The 27,177-nt window shown below is 38.3% G+C and overlaps 3 protein-coding genes across 3 annotated transcripts; 2 read left to right on the forward strand and 1 right to left on the reverse strand.

The window, feature by feature from the left end:
* The first annotated feature begins 217 nt into the window (after positions 1–217).
* Positions 218–7,551, forward strand: LOC141905465 (transmembrane protein 26-like). The gene is made up of 3 exons (XM_074794332.1): positions 218–835; positions 5,504–5,711; positions 6,658–7,551. Exons 1-3 carry the CDS (start codon positions 642–644, stop codon positions 7,549–7,551), a joined length of 1,296 nt encoding a protein of 431 aa, XP_074650433.1. The 5' UTR covers positions 218–641.
* A 1,299-nt stretch (positions 7,552–8,850) lies between these two features.
* Positions 8,851–19,888, forward strand: LOC141905466 (protein disulfide-isomerase A4-like). Its single transcript, XM_074794333.1, has 25 exons — positions 8,851–8,997; positions 9,175–9,262; positions 9,341–9,461; positions 9,549–9,656; positions 9,779–9,905; positions 10,939–11,163; positions 11,362–11,529; positions 11,641–11,743; positions 11,877–12,005; positions 12,098–12,177; positions 12,428–12,485; positions 12,627–12,681; positions 14,162–14,500; positions 16,181–16,394; positions 16,573–16,660; positions 16,739–16,859; positions 16,946–17,053; positions 17,176–17,302; positions 17,935–18,159; positions 18,361–18,528; positions 18,640–18,742; positions 18,876–19,004; positions 19,097–19,176; positions 19,430–19,487; positions 19,637–19,888. The coding sequence occupies exons 1-25, from the start codon at positions 8,864–8,866 to the stop codon at positions 19,739–19,741; spliced, it is 3,261 nt and encodes a 1,086-aa protein (XP_074650434.1). The 5' UTR covers positions 8,851–8,863; the 3' UTR covers positions 19,742–19,888.
* Positions 19,889–20,970: 1,082 nt separating this feature from the next.
* Positions 20,971–26,661, reverse strand: LOC141905467 (solute carrier family 23 member 1-like). The gene is made up of 14 exons (XM_074794334.1): positions 26,578–26,661; positions 26,173–26,330; positions 25,782–25,886; positions 25,505–25,595; positions 25,104–25,285; positions 24,818–24,941; positions 24,333–24,489; positions 24,048–24,197; positions 23,709–23,812; positions 23,392–23,521; positions 23,080–23,223; positions 22,842–22,937; positions 22,541–22,659; positions 20,971–21,129 (listed from the first exon to the last, which is right to left on the reverse strand). The coding sequence occupies exons 1-14, from the start codon at positions 26,659–26,661 to the stop codon at positions 20,971–20,973; spliced, it is 1,803 nt and encodes a 600-aa protein (XP_074650435.1).
* Between the last annotated feature and the right edge of the window lie 516 nt (positions 26,662–27,177).

Raw genomic sequence — 27,177 nt, forward strand, 5'->3', positions numbered from 1 at the left:
AAGAGCTAGTTATATTTGTTCAATTTCCCCTACATGTATTGATAGTATAAGTGCCCGAAGTTTTTGCATCAGATCGGTCGTTTGTTGTGTGTAGTCAGTAGAGACGGCTATTTGCGGAAAATCAGCGTGAAAACAACAACGATTAATAGAAATAAGTAGTTGCCGTCGTCGCGTCTGGTGATCAGTGGCACGCTAGCATCGCTCTCTGCAGAGACGGCAGACCCGCGCGGGAATGCTTTATACATCGGCTCAAAGGTTTCCTGGTGATTTAGTTAACCACACCGTAACGGGCGGAAGTTTCTGGAATATTCGAATACGTAAAAAGATCATACATCAATGAAATATGGAAAATTGAATACGAAGGCGGATGCAGTTTGAATGAATAAAGGCGCACTACGTATTCGATGCCGGTCGAGTCAGAATTCTGAACGAAATGCTTCGGTGAACCTCGCGCAAGCGGGTAATTCGTCGATACGGCGCCTGTAGAATTCGCGGAGAATACAAGCACTTTCAGGAGATTCGGAACAGTCGAGAATCCTCATTCGTGTACAATCGGTCAAACGTCTGCATGAAAACGAACTCGGATCTATATCGGACTTGGTCAAAAACTTGGCGAAATTTCTCACCTCTTCCATAAGAAGATGGGTTACAACATGATAATAGCGAAAGCTATTTTAGCGCGTGTTTTGTTCATCTTACACGCTGTAGTATGTATGTTCAGAGTTCATGCTAGAAATCATAATCAGATGCATTTTCTGTTGCTGACGCCTCTTGTTGTCTTACTTGCCGAAACCTATTTCACGTTGAGGTACAAGAAAAACGGCGAGTGGAAATGGTAAGTATGTAGAACTAAACACGGCCGTCCGAAAGCTTAGAAAGATTTCAAATTCGTTTAAATTGTTCCAGTAGTTTTATGGTTTAGGAAACGAGATAAAAAGAGCGACCAGTAGATATACAGAACTTGACTGTCGGAGTCGAAACATCACAACACAACAACTTGATATCGTTGAATGATAGCGAATTGTTTAGGTTGAAATTGCTTCGATTCTGCTATCGTTGTAGAAAATACTTGAATCCGTAAGATTTGAAATATCCGCCAAGCTTTAAGGTTTTCATTCAAGAGAACTGCGTACACCGCTTGAAAGTTTCTTCCAAAGTAATTTTTCGATCTTCCTCATATCATGTTCAGCCTAACGAAAAATATCATATTTGATCGTGTTTGTTAGAAACAGACGAACGTTTCTACAACAGAAGTAACATAATCGTAAGAAAATATTTAATGATATAGATATAAATATTTGATGATGATATAGTTTTTATTTACTTGATCTTGGTTCAGTGAATATAGTGCAAATAGGTATTTCCTATTAAAAGCACAACTTGCCAATAATTCGAGCGATTATTGTTTTTTTTTCTGTATCAGATATACATCGTTGTGATGGCCACTTACCGGAATAGCATATTAGATTTTTTTATATTAATTTTGCCCCCTTGTCTATCTTATTTGCGATACTCAAATATAAAAAATGCCTCTCAAAGGCGGGAATTTAATCACTGTACTTAAGTACAAATCTACCCAATATTGTTTCGATATTTTCTCGTATACGAAAGGGTTTCTTTCGTTGCATTGGCAAATATTGTGAGAGCCAATATTTCCCGTTTTGGAAACTTGTTGACTAACGTGATCAATTTGACATCAACTCCTCGTGCGACACACTGACTCGTCAAACAATCAACTCAGCCTCTTGAATATCGTCGAAAAATTGTGGAAAGGACGTAAACCAAGATTGCACCGCATCATATTGGGGTAATTAATTATCCTAGCAGATATTTTAGATTTTGATAGTTTGCTACGACATCATCATGGTTACCTTTTCATAACATTTTATCTTTTACAAATATGATCCTTTACGATATGTTTAACGATGATATTTAGGCTACGATACTATTTTAAGCCGATTCCAACGGTGTAGTTTTTTTTAATCTAAATAGTCTGTATACCTACCGCTAGATTTCTCGTTGTTAACCGTATGGATTTTTAAATTCACAAAATTCTAAATCCATTTTTCAATACGATGCCTCCGCGCTCTAGTCAATTCATGTCAAAACATTGGAGACTCCAATGTTTTGACTATTGAATTCACAAAATTCATTCTCAATACGACGTCTGCACGCTCTTCTCGTGTCAACACTGGAGATATTAAAGATGGAAAAGTGAAAATGTTATAGGATGATTGAATGTCTCTGAAAACTGTAATGTTTCCCAAAGGCGTCGTAGTACCGTGATTTGCCATCAAGATGTGTACAAAACAGCGTCCCAACTCGTACGCGTTTTCTGATTGCACAGGCGGTTAACACAGTTTTTCGTATTCCTCTCCACCGTGAAGCATCTCTTCTCGACGGCACCATTTAATTACAATACTATATCAATGCTTAAACATTACATTATCAGGCCCATACTTTTACAACCAGCGAAAGTAAAAGCCATTGATTCAACGAATGTGCCGAATCCTTCAGCGTTGTATATACTTTTACTATAACGTATCTATAGAAAGGCAACTTCAAAATAGAAGTTTAAACAATAATCGAAAACCGCGTAGGAAGCTTATTACTTATTCATTAATGAGAGCTCAATACCACAGAAATTCAATAAGCACGATTACGATCAGAATCTAGAACATAATTAGTTGGTAGTTTTCAGTTGTAGTACGCCTTCGCTTATTCCACACCAATGAGAAAACCATATAGATTCGATTGTAAAACGAATCTATAATGATTTGGTCATTCAGTTTTGTTCGCTTTTTCCTACATTTTTAGGCTCATTTTTACTTTTTTATATACCGGTACCGAACCGCGAAGATTCGTTTTCACTTCGATCAAAACTACTTGAAAATAAATCTTGTCAATATCTGAGGCGACTGTGTTGTTTTTCGAATTGAGAAATATCACTCTCGTGACAATCTACTCTACCAATACAGCGCGTATAGTATATTTACTCGCTTCATGTCTGAATATTTGATTGCCTCTCAAGAAATGGAGTACAGACTTTCCATAATTGTAATATGCATTTCGTTCCTTCGGCGATTGGCATTTTGCTTTGGACAAAATTTCATTCATAAAAACGAACGACTCGCATTTACCAGGGTATTCCACTGATAATCTACTATGGTCAAAGGGATGGTAAAATCAGAGTTTTGTCAGGAATAACAAGGAAAATGCCTCCCAGAATGTCGAAGCTTTAAACCCAACGGTTTCGAGTGTGAAAATTAATCCATTGACATTAATGGCCGTTTTATACTGGCCAAGTCATAAGTCATCCTCCCCTACTCCCAAACTACACGCATCTATAAGTTGTTAGTATGCCAAGTGGCATCGTTTGGGTCGAATTTTGGGAGATGCACCATCACTGAAAAACAGCTTGAAATAGAAAATAGAGGACTCCACAACTCCTATCATTTGTTTTCCACAGAGTTGTCGACAATCAACAAGATGTAGTCCATCGTAATAAATAAGGAATTCACTAGTCATCGGTAGATTTATTTCTTTTCGGCTGCTTGCCCACGGATAATCGTTTTTGTCTGCGAACTGGTGATTCCTCATACAACTGTCCATGCGGGATATGAAAGTAATTCATCAGATTTTATTACGCAGACACAAGAACCGCGACGTAAGGAATTGTATTCGGCGTTAATCTCTGAATCGCCCTGACACTCGCAGCGATGATGAAGCATTCGTTGTTATACAGTCAGGGCATGTTTATATTATTACCCGTAATAACTATAACGTGCCAAGTTAAAACTAACGCCTTTCATTCTTTACTCTTCAATCCAACTCGTATCTATGATTTGCAGCGGTCTTATTCAATAGCGAGTTAATTCAACGTGTCAAGGGATTTACGCAGCCTGGATCTAATATCATGTTCGCGTCTGGAATCGATTTCATTATTATATTAATTAAAAATGCGAAAATAAAAAAATAACTTGATTTGGAACGTTCTGTTTATTCTTTTTAATGCAAAACTAAAGCTTTTATTTCTAATTGCACCTGATGATGGCTGTTAGTCAAGAGCCAAAACGTTCTGGTTTCGTTTCAATGAATTCTATCGTATAAAATTTGAATTGCGGGACATTTTCAACAGTTTACACAGATTAGAGTGTTTTATTCGACTACTAAAGCTTCTATCTCATTTTGGTTTTTTGTGCTGGTGTGTACGGGGTAAAACATATACAGTTATATCATAGACGTATAAACTTATAAACTAGAAACTCTAGTTTATACGTCCATCGTTATTACGGACATCGAGCGGTATTTCTGTTTTATGCAAATCAATGCACGCTCGTGGTTACCGGTTACAATCCGTGCTGTTGGGCCGATATTCACTCGTGCTTTTTTCTCGATACGAAAATCACTTCTTGATTCTTAATGAACACAACAACATCATAACTTGCATAGTCGACAAAATGAAGCGTAAGAAAGTGCTTCATCCGTGCATAGATAGAATACAAAATAGGTTGTGCTTTAAATGCAAAGTGCAATCATAGTGTTTTGAACAACAAGCAAAACGAAATCCTTCTCTCGAAAACTGTTCAATTTAACTCCGATACTCGTCTTTCTATACGAGCTTTCGTTTGCATGCGAAGAAGTAATTAAGCAATGTCGTTTGTGAAGAGGTAAACATTCGCAATGTATCGCGAATAATAGCAAAGTCATTTGTGACTTTCACAATTAATTACACGCGATTATACGAATGTAGATTTGCAAAACCTGATACGGAAAAAAATGTGGTCGACGATATAGCATGTGATTGCCTTCGATCGAAATAAAGTCGTCAAGACGAAAACCGACCCGAATGAGTGTAAATAAAAGACACGTCAATAGCCTAGAAGATAGGTTATCTCTTCGTGCAGAGCCCTGGGGATTCGACAATTGCATTGGTGGCGTCTGCCAGAGCAAATAAAACTGTACATTTTGCGGATTTTTTTGCCGTCCAAGTGCGAGGCTACAATTCCGCGTGGACCGATTTCGCGGCTCGTTTATGTATTTGATGACAGATATAAATTAGCCCTAAGTAAATACGTAAACGAACACAAACAAAGTTGTAAATATCAATTATAGATGAAAGAGTGGAAGTCGTTGACCAAGACTACAGGGGTTCGGCTAGCATTTATACGTAAATTGCGATCTTCGGTTGAGAAATATCGAAATAGGAGGAAATCTTATGGATCCAGCTGATGTAATTCCATCTTCCCGAGATAATTTTGCGAAGAAAATTGTCGTAACCAAGCGCTTAAATTTCTAATACGACTTATTATAAACCAAACTATCAATCTTCGTCGTCATTGTGGTTCATTAGTCGTTGACGTTTTACGCGCGTCAAAATTGACTTCGCATTTCGTTTATCAAGATCGTTCAATATCTAAACGATTCAGATCAGTAATTAATCACTGAGTGTTGCTAAACTCAAAGAAATCTGACTGAATTTTATTATTTGATATATTTTCAGGTTTTGTCCGAGTGTGTTTTTGTATCTATGTAGCGTCATTCCATCGACGTGGTTCATAGAGTTGGACCTTCTGGAGAAACGGGTTACGCATACAAACATGACGAAAAATTTCACCGACTCTACACCGACAACCGACGGTAAAGACGCGACTACGCTGAACGGGTTCCATGAAGAAGAACACCACGATAAATACTTAGTCCTCGAAGGAGTGAGTACAAAACCATTAAACAGTTTTACTGTGTAACAACGCTCGAGGGGCCGGGTTGGCTATTCAATTTGGTAGATAATGGAGAAGTATGATTATGTTAGAATGATTAAGACACAATGTTCTGATAAAGAATGACCACTTCTAGATTAGAATAATGTCGAAGAGTATTCGAGAACGCGATATAAAGGTTCTCAAATAAGAGCATTGACCATAACCGAAAGACTAATCGTAATTACAAGTCTGCATTGCTTAATTGATATCAAAACAAAATTGATTTTAGATCTTACTTTGAATGCTTTCGAAGAAAATGTATTGCTACCTTTCCAGATCACGAACTGTATTGATAACTGATAACGCTAATGCGAGGTAGCCCGATACATACAGCCACAAAATGTGTGTAACAGTCTACTTAAATATTCTGGTATCGCATTGTATATGTCTATTTGGGCAGTAAAAGCATCCATTTCTTTACAAAAGTATCGACATATGAATACAGAAATCGCCTGTTCGATGGGGAAGAAAAACATAATCAGATAACCCTACTATCGGGATTCAGGATGGCGAGATTTCGTGATAAGAATCCACTAAGATGTTCGCTTTCCCAAGTGCGAGGCTACAAATCTGCGTAGATTGGCTTATTTCTTCATTTGACGACAGGTCTTAATCAGCCCCAAGTAGATAGTATTTAAGTATACTAATGGAAAGCAAGTTGTAATAAACGTCAATAAGAGATGAAAGATTTAAAAGAAAAAAGATAAAAGTTCAGTTGGGGGAATATTGAGATATATACGATGAAATAAAATGAAAAATAAAGGATAAGGATGGGTTTGATTGAGTACATGATACACTCCTTTTCACTCGAGACTGGGAGTAGTAAATGAATAAAACGCTATCAATTTAGAAAAGCAAACTGATGGTACATATTCTTAATTCTAATGTATTTCAGTTGATCATTCCGATTATGTTTTCCCCGGAAGGTTGGGCGAAGGTTCTCGAACAGCTCCTGCTACTGATACTAATTATTGGAAGATGGCTGTTACCCAAGGGTAAAATCACACGTGATCAGCTATCTCAACTACTACTGGTTTATATAGGAATGGCGGCCGATATATTAGAGTTGTTTGAGGCGTTTAAAGAGGATATTGTCCAAACGAATATAATTCTAACCATGGCGATTCTTGGATGTTGGTCGTTGAGCGTGTTGCAATTTTCGTTGGTCGTCACTTCGACTAGAAAACGCAGTAAACGGAAGCGGAAATGGCATCACGACCACTGTTGTTTCTGTTGCGAGACGGAGATATGGGCGATAGCTACTACGGTGTTAATGCAAGATCTGCCATTTCTCGTCTTGAGACTTTTGCTCATCGTTAAATTTAAAGTGTTGAGTTATATGAATATATTTTTCACGTGTAAGAACACGTTGGTCGTATTGCTGCAGGTGTACCGAGGCTTTACCCTGTGTTACGAGCGCGAACGAGTCCTCAAAAAGAACGGCGAAATCACGCTCGTACGTCACGTGAGCACGACGGCGAATTTGTGCGAGCATTCGCGAGACTATTCCTGGAAAAGTCTCAGCATGACGACCGACCTCTCACCGGAAACTGATATTACTGACGTCCGACCGATAATAAAGCGAAGAACGGATTTGATGCTTCCGAGTCCAGAATCGTGGCACGAAGATGCCGACGCAAAAAGCCAAGCCGTGACGCCGCAGAACTGTAACTATCTACCACAGACTCGTATACCACCCAGCATTTCATACGAGTTAGAACGAGCGAACTCTATCCAACGAAACATTAGGAACACTCCAGCGTATATCGCTGACACGGAAGATTTGTGACGAAGCTAACTATCATTGATAAAACATGAAATAGTCGTTGTTGTCGAACAAACAAAAAATATCATTAAACAAACGATTACGATTATGTAAACTGTTTTAATCGAGTTACAATAATATATGTATCTAAATTTGCCAAAAATACTCCGAATGATTCCTCTTTTCTTGGAGCTAAATATCATCCTAGCGAACAAAAACCCGAAGCCCGATCTTATGAGCACCGTAGGTTCGTAGGTTCGAATCCCGATGGGTGCCTTCCCCCAGAAAATTTTGAAATACAGGATGCCGTATATGCGATTTCCAGGCATCTGAAGACAAAATCCACACTGTTGTCTTTTTTTAAACCTATCTCAGCAAAAATAAGGGGGCGTAGGCCGCTTCCAACCCCCCCCCCCTCCTAAATCGACCGGTTATCGCGGCAGAAGGTCTTTACTCCCTGATCCTTTCGAGATTTTTGAACGTGGATCAACCTTTCTACAGGAAAGATTTGAACTAGGGCGTTTACAATATCATATACACACGTCGTTTTTATTGTTCCTTTGTCCATTAGATGCCATTCCATAACATGTTGTAGATCGAATTTAAGCGAACAACAACGTCGAACTATTGAATCTCAGCTTGCTCTTGTCTGAACAGTCGAAATGCTCACATTTCTTACATTCCTTTTAACAGACTTAGTCGAAAGTGCAAAAACGAAGAGTTTTGCCTACGTCCAGTTTTATGATATATGTCAAATGTTATTTCAAACTAGTGTAACCAAGTTGCAGAGGATAACGGAGACAATTTGAAACTAAAGACGAACACATTACTATCTTAGAATTTTTCTTTACCAAACCTGAGACAATCTGAAAGAAAATGCTGCTGACTCTGATCAATTTGACTATTGCATTTGTGACGCCTGCCAGGCCAAAAAAAACTATATTTTGTAAAATTAACTAACGTCCAAGTGCGAGGTCTTAAAACATCAATAAGGCGCGATTGTTGGGTTTCATAAGTGCTACCGGTTATCACGGGGAAATCACTCTATTTCCAATGAGTACATATCTATGGACTCTACGATAATCATGAAAGAAGCGCTAAGTTTCTACAAAGAAAACCCCCTATTGTGACTTAAAGTCAATTTCCCAGTACTGGTCGTTATAAATAGCACTTCTGAACAGGAACTTTTACAATTCCACGTAATGCGTTTTATTGTCCCCCTTTGGCCAATAGGGGCCTTGCCTCGTTTGTTGTAGATCGTATTAAAGCGAACAATTGCGTTGAACTTATTGTATCTCAGCTTGTTCTCTCGCCTGTGCTTATCTCGACGGTCAAAATGCTTACATTCCTTCTGATATCTGTTGCTGTGGTGCTTACTGGTGCTTCCGATGGCATAGACTTAACGGATTCTGACTTTGCAAGCAGGATTAAAGAATATGACTTGGCTCTGGTTGATTTTTTTGCTCCTTGGTAAGTGCGGCCAGTATAATGCACGCTGTTAACATTGAATCCTTGTTTCAATTATATTGTTGAGGTTTTTGAGGTTTACGTATTCCAATTGCATCTGTATCTGTTGGAATATTAAATGTGATATAAAATCATTTCTATGTTTAAATACGATTATCAATCCTTTTGACTTGTTTGAAGGTGCGGACAATGTAAGAGACTGGCTCCAGAATATGAATCAGCTGCCATTACGATTCTTAAGAATGATCCTCCTATAAGATTATTCAAGGTTGGTCTCTTCATAAAGTTAATGGTCTAAACATTGAAGCGTGCACTAATTTTGACTCCTTGAGTAATCTATTTCTAGGTTGACTGCACAGAAAGTGGCAAGGAAACTTGTTCAAAGTATGGCGTGTCTGGGTATCCTGATCTGCGAATATTCGAATATGGCAAGCTGCGAATGAAATATGATGGCCCCCGAGACTCAAGTACGTATTCTGCAGGATACAAATGTCTTCTTTGTTAGTTGGCGATAAACTAATGATATACCCGATATATATTTTTTTTGTTTTTAGGCGGCATAGTAACTTATATGAAAAAGAAGGCTTCCCCTGTAAAACACTTAAAAGATCTAGACCACGCTACTCTCGTCCTCAAAGCTGCTGAGAAACCGATGGTTATTGGTAAGACCAAGATTGTATCGATGACAAGTCAGAATCTGTCTAGAGCGTTTTGTCATACCGGTTAATATAGAGATATCACCCGGAAATCTGTCTACTTCAATCCTTTTTCATATTGTTAACAGGTTTCTTTGAAAAGGATGACGCCGACCTTCGGGAGAAGTTTCGCAAAGCAGTTAATGAATTTAATGGAATGTTCACATTCGCTTATTCAAGCAACAAAGATATCAACGCGGGACTCAAACATAATGAGTAAGTAGTTTTTTTGTGGGTATATGGGCACAGTTTCATGTTGCGTATATCTCAAAAACCTCTAGGGGATAAATGAGTGTCTGAATAACATCGACGATTGTCAAAGCGTATTCATTAGAACAAACTAGGTTTTAGTTTACTGGGATTAAAGGCTATTGTCGTTGAAACAAAATTTAACTATTTAGATTTTTGGTTAAGTGCGATGAGAGATGACGAAATGTTTCAATACACCGTCATCTCGGTTGTGTCTATCGCCGCTTTGTCGGTTAGCTGAAAGCATGGACGTATCTCTAACCGCGTGGTAAATTTTCATATTCCGGTTCGGCTACGTTTAAAAACCAGTCTAAACAAGTGACTGATTTTCAGTAGACTACATTGCGCCCTAGACTCGTCTGTGCGGGCTTGTTAATCCCGTCTCTAGAAGACATTTACGACGTATATTGTGAATCATTTGATCAAATCCACGATGTGTTCGGGCGCCCACAGCATGGACACCACGAATGAATGTATTTGGTCCGAACAGGCGCGAGCCAAATTTTCGCACAGGTGAAATTATTTCGGCGCGTGTGAAGTGACTCACTTCGCTTTGTCACGGCAATTTGGGGGTGGTCTCGGGGGGCTGCCTTCCTAATGAGGTTGTCCTTTTCAACAAGTCAAAGATCGTTAAGACCTCCATATTTGACGGTCATCCTTTCGGAATTTTTCGATGTTTTTCTTAGAAAGAGAAATCTAATAACGGGGATGGGAACCCAATAGTAGCATATGAAATGGCTGCTTTCATCTGAATGATGCCTTTTTGGGTCAGATCGCAGCTAATGAATATACTTCAAAGCAGTCCTGTTAACATCAGCAATAAGTTGATTTTGTCAAAACTTCCTATGAAAGTAAAGTCATATCGTATCAATACAAATGCCGTGAAAGGTAGTTGTGTAATCTATACATTACTGTTTTTTTTCTGTGTGATATTGTATCCCCCATGTATGCTTGTATATCGTCACAAAGTTACAATAATGATTGTGATGGTTTTTTTTAGTGAAATAGTTTTATACCGCCCGAGATTCTGGAAGAATAAGTACGAAGATTCGGAAGTTGTCTACAAATCCGGAGATATTTTGCAGTTTATAAAAAACAATATATTCGGTCTTTGTGGAATAAGGGATTATAATAATCAGAAATATTTCAAAACCCCGCTGGTCGTCGTTTACTATGAGATCGATTTCAAACGAAATCCCAAAGGATCAAAGCATTGTAGAGACAGGTACCTCGAAATTCGAAATCTGTTGATATGAGAAATTCTAATGATATCAATTCAATACAAACTGAATGATCATAAATTACCGATTTTCATCATTTAGAATTTGGATTTGTTGCTAAAAGTTATAAGTTACATGGACGTAAATCAACAGATCAGCTTAATACACATGATATACATTGTTTTTGTTCGTTTACAAAATAGCGTGCTAAAATTGGCGAAAAAGTTCATAGGGAAGAATGTGAATTTTGCCGTCTCAAAACGTGGCGAATATTCGAGGATGTTGGATGATTATGGCTTAGTCGGATCAAGTGTAAACGCCATCGCAACGAATAATGACGGTCAAAATTTCGTGATGGCTGAAGAATTTGAGTTCGTCTAATTTTTCAAATCTTTATGACCTTGACCGATATATGCCACTCGATTTTTGTCGATTTTCTCTAGAAAAGAGCTAAACGTGCAACGTAATTTACTTTTATCCAGTGAGGAAACCTTGGAGAGATTTGTGCAGAATTTTCTGGACGGCAATCTGGAGCCTTACATGAAGTCCGACCCGGTACCAGAACACAACGATGGTCCAGTAAAGGTAAAATGACATTCGAAATATGAATATTTTACTTTATTCAGCATATGTGGCACTTACATTAGAACGTATTTCAATTCATGTTTGATATTAATTCAAACTGCGTACTTAGGTTTTATATGATAATCTTTTCTAGGAAGTGGTTGCTATAACTTTCAATAAAATAGTCAACGACCCAACTAAAGATGTGCTCATAGAATTTTACGCTCCTTGGTGCGGACACTGTAAACGTCTAGAACCTAAATATAACGAACTAGGCGAAACCGTGAGTTGAAACCATAAATAAACTTCGTATGTAGTTTTCACATATTATTTATGTGAAAAATGCGTGAAATTACGTTTAAACGTATTATTCAGTTAAAGGATGAGAAGAGCATAGTGATCGCAAGATTTGATGCAACAACCAATGACGTACCACTGCCATACCATGTCCACCAGTATGTAGAAATTTTATCGTTCATATTTCCAGGCATCTGCTAAAATATACTGGCTATATGATGGCAGTGTTAAAAAACAGACATAACTTATTTTCAATTACTGTGACTGTCCATTATTGTGACAACAGCTTACCGTTAATTATCACAGTTATTCTCCGAATTACCCGAATAACATACAGGTACCGGTACCGGTATGGCTGTTTCGAAAACAACGACTGATCGAAATCTCTCCGAACTTTTTGTATAATAGGTTTCCAACTATCTATTTCGTACCAGTTGGATCTAAATCGCACCCGCAAGTCTATAACGTGAGTATTACTCTTAATATTGTAAACACCAGTTCAAAAAGGGATAACCATTGCAATATCTGTTTTTTCACGACTTAAGATTTGATCACCGCTAAACGGCTGTATATCTTTATGGTCTTTTTCTATTAAATGTTTTTTCAGGGAGGTCGTGAACTTGAAGATTTCCTCGCATTTTTAAGGAAGATGAATTCTTTGGGTAATTAAAACCAAAAAAGGAAGCGCCGCTATAGCGATAAAGATAATAATGTTTTATTTAAGAATTAAATAACACTATAAAGTAGTAGCAATTAGTACAAAATATTGTAAAATAGGACGTTGGACGACAAGTGAAGTTACAATAAACTTATCAGTCGCCCACACACTCACATTCACGCCCCATTCATACATACAACTTACATGACAAAAACATTCAACATAGAAAATATGATAATTCCAGGATATTCAGTATATTAGATTGATCAATTAGAAGTACATAATTTCATCTAAACAAATTGGGAAATGAGATGATTTTTTACAGTATTTCCAAACGACGAGATAGAATGACATAATTTCAGATTTTTCTGCACAGAGTTCCAGAGTTTTGGGCCATTGTGGATTATTGTAAATTGCCTATAATTATGCTTTGTGAAAGTTACATCTAATTCCTTACATCGACGTGTATTGTGGTTGTGTTTAACTTTGTAAATAAATTATTTTATCGCTTGGGAAGTAGGTCATTTATAGATTTAAACATGAAGTGTAGAACTTGTTGATTATTGATATCGAATATTGTGAGTTGTTTCGTAGATTTGAATAATGGTCCTGAATGTTCTAGGTAATGTTTCTTATTTATTATGCGCGTAGCTTTTTCTGTAGGGTATAGAGATTATTTAGTCTAGAGGGGTAGTTGTTAGCCCCGACGATATTACAGTATTGTATGTGAGGTAATGCTAATGATTGATATATTGATATATATTGATACATTGAGTTATTTTTGATAGAATCAAAACTATTTGATTCGGATTGGTTTTGTGTCTATGAATTTTGATTTATTTTGGTTAGATGATACGCCGTTAGTCTGGATTCGACATCGATTATCAGTTAATTTACCATGATGGTTGTCACGTTTGAAAGTAGAATATATACAGTATAGAATTTTCCTTTTGTTCCTTTTTGTTCTAATGGATATCTTAGTTGCAAAACATATCGGATTTTGTTGATAAACTCAGGTCATTAATTCATACTCGGTCGTTGAGAACAAAGCAAGTTTACAGTTATCGCTAATGATGGTGGTATGATGACGGCACAGTGGCTATTATTATTCTTCCCATTCTGCTGTGGAATGGTAGGTTCTGGTGAGAAAGACGGAGGTCGTATTGAGAACGGATTGTTGGGTGTTATTTACATACCAAAGGAAAATTGACAATTGAAAATTGCGTAATCACCGATAATCTAGTATCAGTTCGTGCTCCATAACCCCAGCTATCAGGTTCATTTGGTAATACATCAGTTATTGTCAAGACGAAGCATATCAACCACATTATAAAGATCGACAATATCAACTGAAATGGGAATATCAGTAGCTTTTTTTACAGTAACTCGGATGCATTTCGAGATATTGGCGATAGCTACTACGGTGTTAAAGCAAGGGCTGCCATTTCTCGTCTTGAGACTTTTGCTTATCGTTAAGTTTAAAGTGTTGAGTTATATGAATATATTTTTCACGTGTAAGAACACGTTGGTCGTATTGCTGCAGGTGTACCGAGGCTTTACCCTGTGTTACGAGCGCGAACGAGTCCTCAAAAAGAACGGCGAAATCACGCTCGTACGTCACGTGAGCACGACGGCGAATTTGTGCGAGCATTCGCGAGACTATTCCTGGAAAAGTCTCAGCATGACGACCGACCTCTCAGCGGAAAGTGATATTACTGACGTCCGACCGATAATAAAGCGAAGAACGGATTTGATGCTTCCGAGTCCAGAATCGTGGCACGAAGATGCCGACGCAAAAAGCCAAGCCGTGACGCCGCAGAACTGTAACTATCTACCACAGACTCGTATACCACACATTATTTCATTCGAGTTAGAACGAGCGAACTCTATCCAACGAAACATTAGGAACACTCCAGCGTATATCGCTGACACGGAAGATTTGTGACGAAGCTAACTATCATTGATAAAACATGAAATAGTCGTTGTTGTCGAACAAACAAAAAATATCATTAAACAAACGATTACGATTTAACTGTTTTAATCGAGTTACAATAATATGTGTATCTAAATTTGCCAAAAATACTCCGAATGATTCCTCTTTTCTTGGAGCTAAATATCATCCTAGCGAACAAAAACCCGAAGCCCGATCTTATGAGCACCGTAGGTTCGTAGGTTCGAATCCCGATGGGGGCCTTCCCCCAGAAAATTTTGAAATACAGGATGCCGTATATGCGATTTCCAGGCATCTGAAGACAAAATCCACACTGTTGTCTTTTTTTAAACCTATCTCAGCAAAAATAATAATGGGCGTAGGCCGCTTCCACCCCCCCCCCTCCTAAATCGTCCGGTTATCGCTGCAGAAGGTCTTTACTCCCTGATCCTTTCGAGATTTTTGAACGTGGATCAACCTTTCTACAGGATACATTTGAACTAGCGCGTTTACAATATCATATACACACGTCGGTTTTATTGTTCCTTTGTCCATTAGAGGCCTTCCCATAACATGTTGTAGATCGAATTTAAGCGAACAACAACGTCGAACTATTGAACTTGTTCTTGTCTGGACGAAATAAATGCTCACATTTCTTCTGATTTTACATTCCTTTTCCTGACTAAGTCGAAAGTGCAAAAACGAAGTAATAGACGATCTTCGAAGTTTTGCCTACGTCCAGTGTTACGGATGAAACTCCAGGGCCGAAATACCCAATTCTTTTTCGGATCCAAGCTCCAGGGTCGAACTAAAACCCATAAAACTAACGACGACACCAGACGTATAATATTACAAAGCACGTACATTTATTAAAGTACTGTGGCTGGGACTCACTGTGGTCAGTAAACAGATATTTATATAGGTACAGTTTATAGGGGTAAGTCAAGTATAAACACTGAATGATTCACACTTATAACAGACTGAAGTCAGTATACCGTATAAACACTATACATACCATAACTATTCAATAACTGGGTAACACAACTGGGTAACACCAGTTTTATGATATATGTCAAATGTTATTTCAAACTAGTGTTACAAAGTTGCAGAGGATAACGAAGACAATTTGGAACTAAAGACGACCACATTACTATTTTAAAATTTTTCTTTACCAAACCTGAGACGATCAGAAAGAAAATGCGGCTGACTTTGATCAATTTGATTTTTGCATTGGTGACGCCTGCCAGGCCAAAAAGAATTATATTTTGTAAAATTAACTAACGTCCAAGTGCGAGGTCTAAAAACATCAATAAGGCACGATTGTTGGGTTTCATAAGTGCTACCGGCTACCGGGAAAATCACTCTATTTCCAATGAGAACATATCTATGGACTCTACGATAATCATGAAAGAAGCGCTCAGTTTCTACAAAGAAAACCTCCTATTGTGACTTAGAGTCAATTTGCCAGTACTGGTCGTTATTAATAGCACTTTTGAACAGGAACGTTTACGATTCCACGTAATGCGTTTTATTTTCCCTTTGGCCAATAGGGGCCTTGCCTCGTTTGTTGTAGATCGTATTTATGCGAACAATTGCGTTGAACTTATTGAATCTCAGCTTGTTCTCTCGCCTGTGCTTATCTCGACGGTCAAAATGCTTACATTCCTTCTGATATCTGTTGCTGTGGTGCTTACTGGTGCTTCCGATGTCATAGACTTAACGGATTCTGACTTTGCAAGCAGGATTAAAGAATATGACTTGGCTCTGGTTGATTTTTTTGCTCCTTGGTAAGTGCGGCCAGTATAATGCACGCTGTTAACATAGAATCCTTGTTTCAATTATGTTGTTGAGGTTTTTGAGGTTTACGTATTCCAATTGCATCCATATATGTTGGAATATAAAAATGTGATATAAAATCATTTCTATGTTTAAATACGATTATTAATCCTTTTGACTTGTTTGAAGGTGCGGACACTGTAAGAGACTGGCCCCAGAATATGAAACAGCTGCCACTAAGCTTCGTACGAATGATCCTCCTATAAGATTATTCAAGGTTGGTCTCTTCATAAAGTTAATGGTCTAAACATTGAAGCGTGCACTAATTTTGACTCCTTGAGTAATCTATTTCTAGGTTGACTGCACAGAAAGTGGCAAGGAAACTTGTTCAAAGTATGGGGTGCCTGGGTATCCTGATCTGCGAATATTCGAATCTGGCAAGCTGGCAATAAAATATGATGGCCCCCGAGACTCAGGTACGTATTCTGCAGGATACAAATGTCTTCTTTGTTAGTTGGCGATAAACTAATGACATACCCGATATATATTTTTTCGTTTTTAGATGGCATAGTAGGTTATATGAAAAAGAAGGCTTCCCCTGTAAAACACTTAAAAGATATAACCCACGCTACTCGCGTCCTCGAAGAAGCTGAGAAACCGATGGTTATTGGTAAGACCAAGATTGTATCGATGACAAGTCAAAATCTGTGTAGAGCGTTCTGTCACACCGGTTAATATAGAGATATCACCCGGAAATCTGTCTACTTCAATCCTTTTTCATATTGTTAACAGGTTTCTTTGAAAATGATGACGCCGACCTTCGGGAGAAGTTTCGCAAAGCAGTTAATGAATTTAATGGAGTGTTCACATTCGCTTATTCAAGCAACAAAGATATCAACGCGGGACTCAAACATAATGAGTAAGTTTTTTTGTGGATAATGGGCACAGTTCCATGTTGCGTATATCTCAAAAACCTTTAGGTGATAAATGAGTGTCTGAATAACATCGACGAATGTCAAAGAGTATTCATTAGAACAAAGAGCAAATCCACGATGTGTTCGGGCGCCTACAGCATGGACACCACGAATGAATGTATTTGGTCCAAACAGGCCCGAGCCAAATTTTCGCACAGGTGAAATTATTTCGGCGCGTGTGAAGTGACTCACTTCGCTTTGTCACGGCAATTTGGGGGTGGTCTCGGGGGGCTGCCTTCCTAATGAGGTTGCCCTTTTAAACAAGTCAAAGATCGTTAAGACCTCCATATTTGACGGTCATCCTTTCGGAATTTTTCGATGTTTTTCTTAGAAAAAGAAATCTAATAACGGGGATGGGAACCCAATAGTAGCATATGAAATGGCTGCTTTCATCTGAATGATGCCTTTTTGGGTCAGATCGCAGCTAATGAATATACTTCAAAGCAGTCCTGTTAACATCAGCTTCCTATGAAAATAAAGCCACATCATATTAATACAAATGTGATATTGTATCTCCCCATATATGCTTGTAAATCGTCACACAGTTACAATAATGATTGTGATGGTTTTTTTTTAGTGAAATAGTCTTATACCGCCCGGAGTTCTGGAGGAGTAAGTCCGAAGATTCGGAAGTCGTCTACAAATCCGGAGATATTTTGCAGTTTATAAAAAACAATATATTCGGTCTTTGTGGAATAAGGGATTATAATAATCAGAAATATTTCAAAACCCCGCTGGTCGTCGTTTACTATGAGATCGATTACAAACGAAATCCCAAAGGTTCAAGGTATTGGAGAAACAGGTACCTCGAAATTCGAAATCTGTTATCTGCACATTGATATGAGCAATTCTAATAATATCAATTCAATCCAAACTGAATGATCATAAATTACCGATTTTCATGATTTAGAATTTGGATTGATGCTAAAAGTTATATGGACGTAAATCAACAGATCATCTGAATACACATGATATACATTGTTTTTGTTCGTTTACAAAATAGGGTGCTAAGAGTGGCGAAAAAGTTCATAGGGAAGAATGTGAATTTTGCCGTCTCAAGAAGTGGCGAATATTCGAAGATGTTGGATGATTATGGCTTAGTCGAATCAAGTGTAAACGCCATCGCAACGAATAATGACGGTCAAAATTTCGTGATGGCTGAAGAATTTGAGTTCGTCTAATTTTTCAAATCTTTATGACCTTGACCGATATATGCCACTCGATTTTTGTCGATTTTCTCTAGAAAAGAGCTAAACGTGCAACGTAATTTACTTTTATCCAGTGTGGAAACCTTGGAGAGATTTGTGCAGAATTTTCTGGACGGCAATCTGGAGCCTTACATTAAGTCAGAATCGGTACCAAAACACAACGATGGTCCAGTAAAGGTAAAATGATATTAGAAATATGAAGATTTTACTTTATTCAGCATATTGGCACTTACATTAGAATGTATTTCAATTCATGTTTGAAATTAATTCAAACTGCGTACTTAGGTTTTGAGATGATAATCTTTTCTAGAAAGTGGTTGCGATAACTTTCAATGAAATAGTCAACGACCCAACTAAAGATGTGCTCATAGAATTTTACGCTCCTTGGTGCGGACACTGTAAAAGTCTGGAACCTAAATTTAACGAACTAGGCGAAACCGTGAGTTGAAACCATAAATAAACTTCGTATGTAGTTTTCGCATATCATTGATGTGAATAATGCGTAAATTTACGTTTAAACGTATTATTCAGTTCAAGGATGAGAAGAGCATAGTGATCGCAAAATTTGATGCAACAGCCAATGACGTACCACTGCCATACCATGTCCACCAGTATGTAGAAATTTTATCGTTCATATTTCGATTCCAGGCATCTGCCAAAATATACTGGCTATATGATGGCAATGCTATAACAGACATAACTTATTTTCAATTACTGTGACTGTCCATTATTGTGACAACAGCTTACCGTTAATTACCACAGTTATTCTACGAATTACCCGAATAACATACAGGTACCGGTACCGGTATGGTTGTTTCGAAAACAACGACTGATCGAAATCTCTCCGAACTTTTTGTATAATAGGTTTCCAACTATCTATTTCGTACCAGTTGGATCTAAATCGCACCCGCAAGTCTATAACGTAAGTATTACTCTTAATATTGTAAACACCAGTTCAAAAAGGGATAACCATTGAAATAGCACATCTGTTTTTTTCACGACTTAAGATTTGATCACCGCTAAACGGCTGTATATCTTTATGGTCTTTTTCTATTAAATCATATTTTTCAGGGAGGTCGAGAACTTGAAGATTTCCTCGCATTTTTACCGAAGGTGAATTCTTCGGTAATTAAAACCAAAAAAGGAAGAGCAGCTAAAGCGATAAAGATACATTGAGTTATTTTTGATAGAATCAAAACTATTTGATTCGGATTGGTTTTGTGTCTATGAATTTTGATTTATTTTGGTTAGATGATACGCCGTTAGTCTGGATTCGACATCGATTATCAGTTTATTTACCATGATGGTTGTCACGTTTGAAAGTAGAATATATACAGTATAAAATTTTCCTTTTGTTCCTTTTTGTTCGAATGGATATCTTAGTTGCAAAACATATCGGATTTTGTTGATAAACTCAGGTCATTAATTCATACTCGGTCGTTGAGAACAAAGCAAGTTTACTGTTATCGCTAATGATGGTGGTATGATGACGGCACAGTGGCTATTATTATTCTGCCCATTCTGCTGTGGAATGGTAGGTGCTGGTGAGAAAGACGGGGGTCGTATTGAGAACGGATTATTGGGTGTTATTTACATACCAAGGGAAAATTGACAACGCTGCCTCGCGTTGGATGCATATATATTCATCGTCATTGCTAGTGTATCCGTCAACAACTTTCGGCCGCCAGGTTGCCCGTCGAACCCCGATCAGGCGTGCCAGCACCTGCTTGATGCAGCAGTCACCTTGCTTAAACAGGTTAATGCAACAGCAGTCTCTTTCCAATCCGCCATTAAGGAGATAAAGTCCTTGATGCCGGTAAAATTACTGGCCGTAAGATCGAGATCGAAACGGAGACTATTTAATTTTGTGGGTAGTATCTAGTAGCTTGTTCGGCACAGCCACCGGAGACGAAGTGAATGAACTTCGGGGACAATGTCCAACAGGTAGTAGGGCTGACTTAAAGGGCGTCTTATGTCTTCAATAACTGTGAAAATATTGATATTAAAATATTAAACATCCGTCGACAATTAATCCAACAGCCCAAGGCAAACCGAACGAGCATGTATATCAGTACAGCTCCAACCAACAATTTAATCAGTCGGTCAATGTCCTGCAACACGGTTTCTATGGGTGGTTCTGGTTGATCGTACACCTGTGATGGTGGGAGATACAACGCCCCTTTGCCTGTCATTTTAAAAGCATGCGCGGTAAGCAAGGCATTCGCTGCCACAGGCACTATGGCAGTATGTCCTCGACGAGTACGACAAAATGCGATAAATGCAAACACATATGCAATCACACTGACCACAAGGGCAGCGTAATTCATTACCTTCTAGTGACTAGACCCAAACAAATGTCCTTGCGATGAAACAAGTGGGGCAAGCGCGTTGGCTTTCGTAGCAAATTACTCCACCTTCTGGTCACCTTTTGCAGATACTTTATGGAAACTGGCTTTGAACTTTCCTTCGCTGTCAGCCACCTTGTCCGACTTGTCCTCGGCTAATGTTATCTCCGAGACAACCACTTGATGGGCTCCTGTTGAGCGACCGCTAGGGTCTAACAACTGTTTTTTTTAATGAAAATGGCAAAAATGCGAGGATAACTGCCAGATTGACCGGGTGCAAATAGACCGGTGACGTTGCGGTACGGTGACAGTTAGTGATTTTCGCCAGGATTTTAAATATGGAAGCGGTTATCCCGCAGCCACAGGGCAACTTTGGTACATTGTACATGAATCAATAGCTTTTGCTGTGTGCAGGGCAGGTCATGGACCAGGAAGCATCGCACCCACTTAGGCCTACAACGTAGAGACCATTTCCGAGATCAAATGCCAAATGACCGGATTGCTGATATCGTACATCGCATTTGTTCATAATGTCGTTATGGCTATTGAAATATAGCGCACTTGCACAACTAGACACGGAGCGCAATTCCATTCATTGAACGGGCCGTGGGGCACACCTTCACCCCTTTACCTTCACACGTTAGAAAATCTCTAGCCGTGAGTTCAGTGTAGAAATCATCGGACTCGGCAACGCCTATGTAATCGGGCAACCCTTTGATAAGTGTGCAGTGTGCAGATAAGTGTGCAGTTACACGTATTCACTCGCCTCGCCTCTCATTTCTAAAAAGAACCGTAACTGAAAAAAGGAAAAATACCTTCGGGCTGTCTTCAAAGACCATTTTAGCCTCGAGAATATATCACTACCATACTATCTACCCTACCATATAGACTTTCTATGCTGTTTTGAGTTTTTGTAATATAATTATCGAAATCTGGTGACCTTATTGTTTCCATGGTTTCTACATCGTGACTTAAAAAAACTTAAAGAACTAAAGAAAACTTAAAGGAGAAAAATGCAAGAAGAGAAACCTTTTTGAGCAATTTTCATGACAAAAAATATATTGCTGTTTTTTCCATACACTACTAAATTTCTGGCATACAATCTCCACAGTATTCGAAGTATTTGCACAACATTCTTCATTGGTTACACATTGCACACGTAACAAGCGATCATTTCAGCTTGGTGGTTCTGACAGCTTTGCGCTTCGACGGCAAACGTAACCAACAACATCACTGGAAGCGAATCGCGCACATGTCAGCCATCTTTGATTACGGGAATTATGGTTTTATTGCATTTAATGCTGAGATCTTATTCTCGCGTGCACGCCAACGATCAGATACGTGCCTGGCATGTGAGTTTGTTAGATCACAGTTTTGTTTTACCAGAGGGCAATTCTCCTGACCAGGTTCATATTGCGATAGATTAGTGAATATGTAATAAGGTTACTTTGTTTTTATGGATATGTATATACCGGGAATATACTATATTTGATTAAGGTTGGACTGTCACTAGGATTGATCTTCTTATTTCATCGCAATCATCCTCGGCTGCATTCAGTTGTTCATCATTCGTCTCTACGCCATACGTTGGACAGAACGGAACATACCGTGTCCATCTGTGCTTCCTTACTAAATTCATTCCGAATGGAAATTCATACGTTGACGAGTTTCCTTGATTGTCAATTTCAGTATCTCCTGTTTTGCTACTTTCATTACACCAATTATCTAAACCTCTTTCTGCGAGTGTACCTGGAATATAAAAAATTGAGGGCCAATAGCCTAAAAGGTAGAAACTTAAAAAGACAAACGAAATATATGTTTCCTGGATCCAGTTCCACAGTCCTAGTAGATTATGCAGATTAAGGTTTAAATGCTACTTTTTCTAGTTCAGAATCTGGTGGAACTGGAGGTCTTTGCGACAAATGGTAAACCTGGTATTGTGTTGTCTAAGAAAAATGCAAGAAATCCGCCGACAAACATCGATGTAGAAAGCAGAACAGTGAATATCTGATCAACTATTGGTGCACCTATAATTGATTCAATATCTTATATCATTATTCTGGCTTAACCATGGCTTAAATATACTGGTTAAATGGACAAATACATCTAATGAAACACAATGTTTAGATTTATGAAACAAAAATTTCCAAACAATGTCTATACTTTTACCAGTATTGATAGCACCAGGATGTGTGGTCAGCCAATGCGGTAGAGTTAATCCAGAAAATATGGAGAATCCGACGATGAAGATATTACGAGTTGAATTCATATCAACGTACTGTAGATTTGATAGCCCAACTGCTGTGATCATTCCTATAGTAAATACATTAAATATAATTATGTAAAGAAATGAATTTGTGAGGAGTGGTTGATCATAAGAACTAGGCTATAATGTGGAGTTTTTTTGTGATGTTTCATGTTTTATTGCGCGATCCTAGTCGAAGAACAATAGAGAACTTTCTCGATTACGCGAGGTCGTACCGAACATGATCAGAGACATCCCACCGATAACCGGATCTGGTATCGTCACAAACAGAGCACCGAATTTCCCCACAATACCAAAAATGAGTGACACCAATGCCCCTATCTGAACTACGCGTCGGCTTCCAACCTGGGAATGAAAAAGTTTGCCTCTCATATTCATTATCAAAGGAACGGCCACTTTTTGCCCGAGACAAAAGAAAAGCCTACACATTCAGTTATTTTCAAGATTCATAAGCATCCATTTTGACAGAGGACATTTCGGGTGAGTTAGTTTCTATGGTAAAGTATTTGTTCGCAGTAGCAAGTAAATAAACCTTAGTTATTCCGATAGTGCTGATATTTTCGCTATAAGAAGTCATGGCATTTCCAGTGCCTAAAATTCCTGCTAAGAGACTAGCCACACCTTCTATTCCTATACCTGAAACGAGACGAATATAGTATACTATAGGCCCCGTCCATACGCAACGTGGGCCAACTTTGGTTATCGGAGTTAATCGACTAAGCGAAACCGAATGTCAGTTAGTCGAAACTATATTCTGGAAATATTTCGGAAATAAAGCGCATTCGGTTATTAGTTCCGACCTCTGATCGACTAGATTCGAAAACCGAATTTGGCCCTTTCTGTCTGTGAGACAGTACAAAGGTTTACGTACCTCTATTTATTGCGTGTTTTGGCGGTGGAGGGGCGCCAGATAATCGCGCACACGCGTAATAGTCACCAACGGATTCAACCATCGACGACAAGACTCCTGATACCATTCCAACTACTGCCGCTGTACTAAATGTAGGCATTCCCCACTGACCTATATGTAAAATACAAAATTTTCCCGATGATCTTATTTTACATTTGGACGATAAGCCACGTCATCTTAAATTTGGAAATCTTAAAAATGTCAACAAACGGGGATAGAATAGCATTGATATGATTTCTCGAATACCTGGAAACGGAACTCTGAACCAGGAAGATTGCGTAATCACCGATAATCTAGTATCAGTTCGTGCTCCATAGCCCCAGCTATCAGGTTCATTTGGTAGTACATCAGTTATTGTCAAGACGAAGCATATCAACCAAATTATAAGGATCGACAATATCAACTGAAATAGGAATATCAGTAGCTTTTTTCACAATAACTCGCGGATGCATTTCTAAATGTATGAAAATCCGATTGAAGACCTGTACAAATAAAACTAACGAGTCCTTCTAAAAAAACTGAATATGATTAACCAATCACCTGAGAAAAAAATGCACAGAGGCGCCTCCATCCAAAGAAAAGTATTTTGGGATTCAACCGTTTTAGTTCTCTGCGAGAAAATTTTGATGGGAACAGTGTGCCTCCTGGTCGATATTTTCTCGAATATGTATTCATGTCAGAAAATCACGGGATGTTTATCTGATTATCGGAGGGAAATCGTTATCGCTTACCGGAAATTGCGTAAAAAGAGACCAACCGCTCGTTCTAGTGCAACCTTGACCTTTGATGTACTTGAGACAAGGTATCGATATGTTACGCATATATTGGGAGAATATCGTTATCAGAATAACCGTGCTACAAACAAAAATGACACAGAGCATCCATCCTAATGGAATCAAATCCAACTCATGAATAATTGTTTCTCTTAATTGTTGGACATGATAAAACCTTATTTCATCAAGAAAATCCACACTCAGGAGGATAAGATACCGTGGTAATGAAAAAACGGACACTTACGATATCGCAATCCACCATTGTTTAGATGCCATTTCCGCCGCTGGTACAAACAATGAAAGTCCGACTAGACTTATGGTGGGAGCAATAACTATAGGGCCGATGAACCGCAGTATAAATCCCATTATTCCACTAAATCCGAACACGATTTGGATCATGGATGCACCGATTATTGCCCCTTGCACCTGAAATTTTAGAAACTTTATTATGAAGCAGCTCCTCAGCAGAATTACCGTGGAGTTAAATGAATCAAGAAATAAGTAGATTTGAAATTCTAAAATATATCAAAAAGTTGTCACCGTGGGCTTTTTGCCATTTCGAACATTCTTTTTCAAGTGCTAGAAATCCATAACTAAGTTTTAAACCAACGCCGTACTAACGTTTAAACTCTATAGAATCGTTACCTCACGAATACGACTTTGCCAAACTTCGGTGGGAGAGATTAAAACGTGATCGGTTTCGTTTGCAGTCAAAAATGATTGGTTTGAAGCCATTAGCTTCTGAGTAGCCATTAGATTACTGGACAAATTGGTCAGCGGACCATTTACTACAACAAATAGCAACATAAACAATGCGTTTATTTATATCGGTAATTATAGGTTTACGCCACAATCCAAATGAATCGCACTATTTAGCGATGTTACGATTCAATCATACCATTAGCTTTTTATGAAGTGCGATTGCTGCTTACCGTTTTGAGAACCAGGACACTCCCATTTAGGTAAAGATAGAATAGCAAACGTCGGAATTATAAATGCGACTGAACAACCTTGTACGATTGGTAATCTGAAGAGGAAAACAATGTTTTGTGTGTTCTGCAGATTGTTTTGACTGATTCTATCCTTTTTCTTGTATTACGGGTATTCGAGTGGTTTGGACTCATATTGAGCCGACTTCACTGTCTTCAAGATCGTAGGTGTAGACGGTTTAGGTTAGAATAGGGCATATCAAGGTAAGTACTTTTGTTTGATTCTTTACTGTAGACTATATGCTTTTCTATTATTAGTTCAAATACGGAACTAATGATGATACTAAATACTGATGTAGAGCATATCATATCGTCAGCAAATACCTCGTTCCAAATACTGTTTGAAGTAACGTTCCTATACCGACCATGAAGAAAACAGTTCCAATAAGTTCACTTTTTGCCACCTCATCATTGCCCATACACAGAGGTTCTGCTAGTAACAACGGAATGTTAATCGTCCCACCAAACAGTGTTACATAATGCTGAAATTAATGCCAAATCAATGATGTAAATTTCTTCCTCAGTGTTTTTTTCCTTCTGACTCCATAACATAACCTGGCCAATCTGACAGGCTTGTGAACTCATTTGTGGATTGAAATTGGCCATGGAATTTATAATTTGATTCTATTGCGAAATGTCAACCTATACAAATATGAGATGTACGGACATATCTATCGTTTCTTATATGAAAAGCTGGTTCCATTTAATTTAAAAAAAATACATGCTCACTTGGAATCCAAATATTAGTGATGTGTACCACGGTGGACATTCTTCTACTGTGTAATATAAATCCATCGTGTATGATTCAGCCATCGTTCAGAACTGGTTCCTCGGAGCGTCGCTCAGCTGTCACATCTACCATTATATGTCGCCGGTAACACTCGTCATCGACATAGATTCATTCGACAGCTCTCATTCCCTCTCGTTCTCTCTCAATCCATTTCTCTCTTGCTGAATAGGAAATATAGTTCCAGCTGCGGTAAAAATAGTAATTTAGTAATTTCAATGAAATTATATGTACTGTGACTGTCCATTATTGTGACAACAGCTTACCGTTAATTACCACAGTTATTCTCCGAATTACCCGAATAACATACAGGCACCGGTACCGGTATGGTTGTTTCGAAAACAACGACTGATCGAAATCCCTCCGAACTTTTTGTATAATAGGTTTCCAACTATATATTTCGTACCAGTTGGATCTAAATCGCATCCGCAAACTCTTAATATTGTGAATACCAGTTCTTTTGTAAATACCAGTTCAAAAAGAAATAACCATTGAAATGGCAAATCTGTTCCTTTTTTTTATACATTGCGTAGACAGTCACG

The sequence above is a fragment of the Tubulanus polymorphus genome, chromosome 5 (assembly GCF_964204645.1).
Source record: "Tubulanus polymorphus chromosome 5, tnTubPoly1.2, whole genome shotgun sequence".
NCBI classification, from domain to species: Eukaryota; Metazoa; Nemertea; class Palaeonemertea; order Tubulaniformes; family Tubulanidae; genus Tubulanus; species Tubulanus polymorphus.

Excerpts from the sequence above, each read along its gene's own strand:
- LOC141905465 (XM_074794332.1), top strand. The coding sequence starts at position 642 with ATGGGTTACAACATGATAATAGCGAAAGCTATTTTAGCGCGTGTTTTG. Across the intron at positions 836-5,503 it reads AAAAACGGCGAGTGGAAATG|GTTTTGTCCGAGTGTGTTTT; the intron begins GTAAGTATGTAG and ends ATATATTTTCAG. Across the intron at positions 5,712-6,657 it reads AATACTTAGTCCTCGAAGGA|TTGATCATTCCGATTATGTT; the intron begins GTGAGTACAAAA and ends AATGTATTTCAG.
- LOC141905466 (XM_074794333.1), top strand. The coding sequence starts at position 8,864 with ATGCTTACATTCCTTCTGATATCTGTTGCTGTGGTGCTTACTGGTGCT. Across the intron at positions 12,486-12,626 it reads CGCACCCGCAAGTCTATAAC|GGAGGTCGTGAACTTGAAGA; the intron begins GTGAGTATTACT and ends ATGTTTTTTCAG. Across the intron at positions 19,005-19,096 it reads TTAACGAACTAGGCGAAACC|TTCAAGGATGAGAAGAGCAT; the intron begins GTGAGTTGAAAC and ends CGTATTATTCAG.
- LOC141905467 (XM_074794334.1), bottom strand. The coding sequence starts at position 26,661 with ATGGCTGAATCATACACGATGGATTTATATTACACAGTAGAAGAATGT. Across the intron at positions 24,490-24,817 it reads CTCTTTTTACGCAATTTCCG|TTGATATTGTCGATCCTTAT; the intron begins GTAAGCGATAAC and ends TTCCTATTTCAG. Across the intron at positions 23,224-23,391 it reads GATGTCTCTGATCATGTTCG|GAATGATCACAGCAGTTGGG; the intron begins GTACGACCTCGC and ends TATTTACTATAG.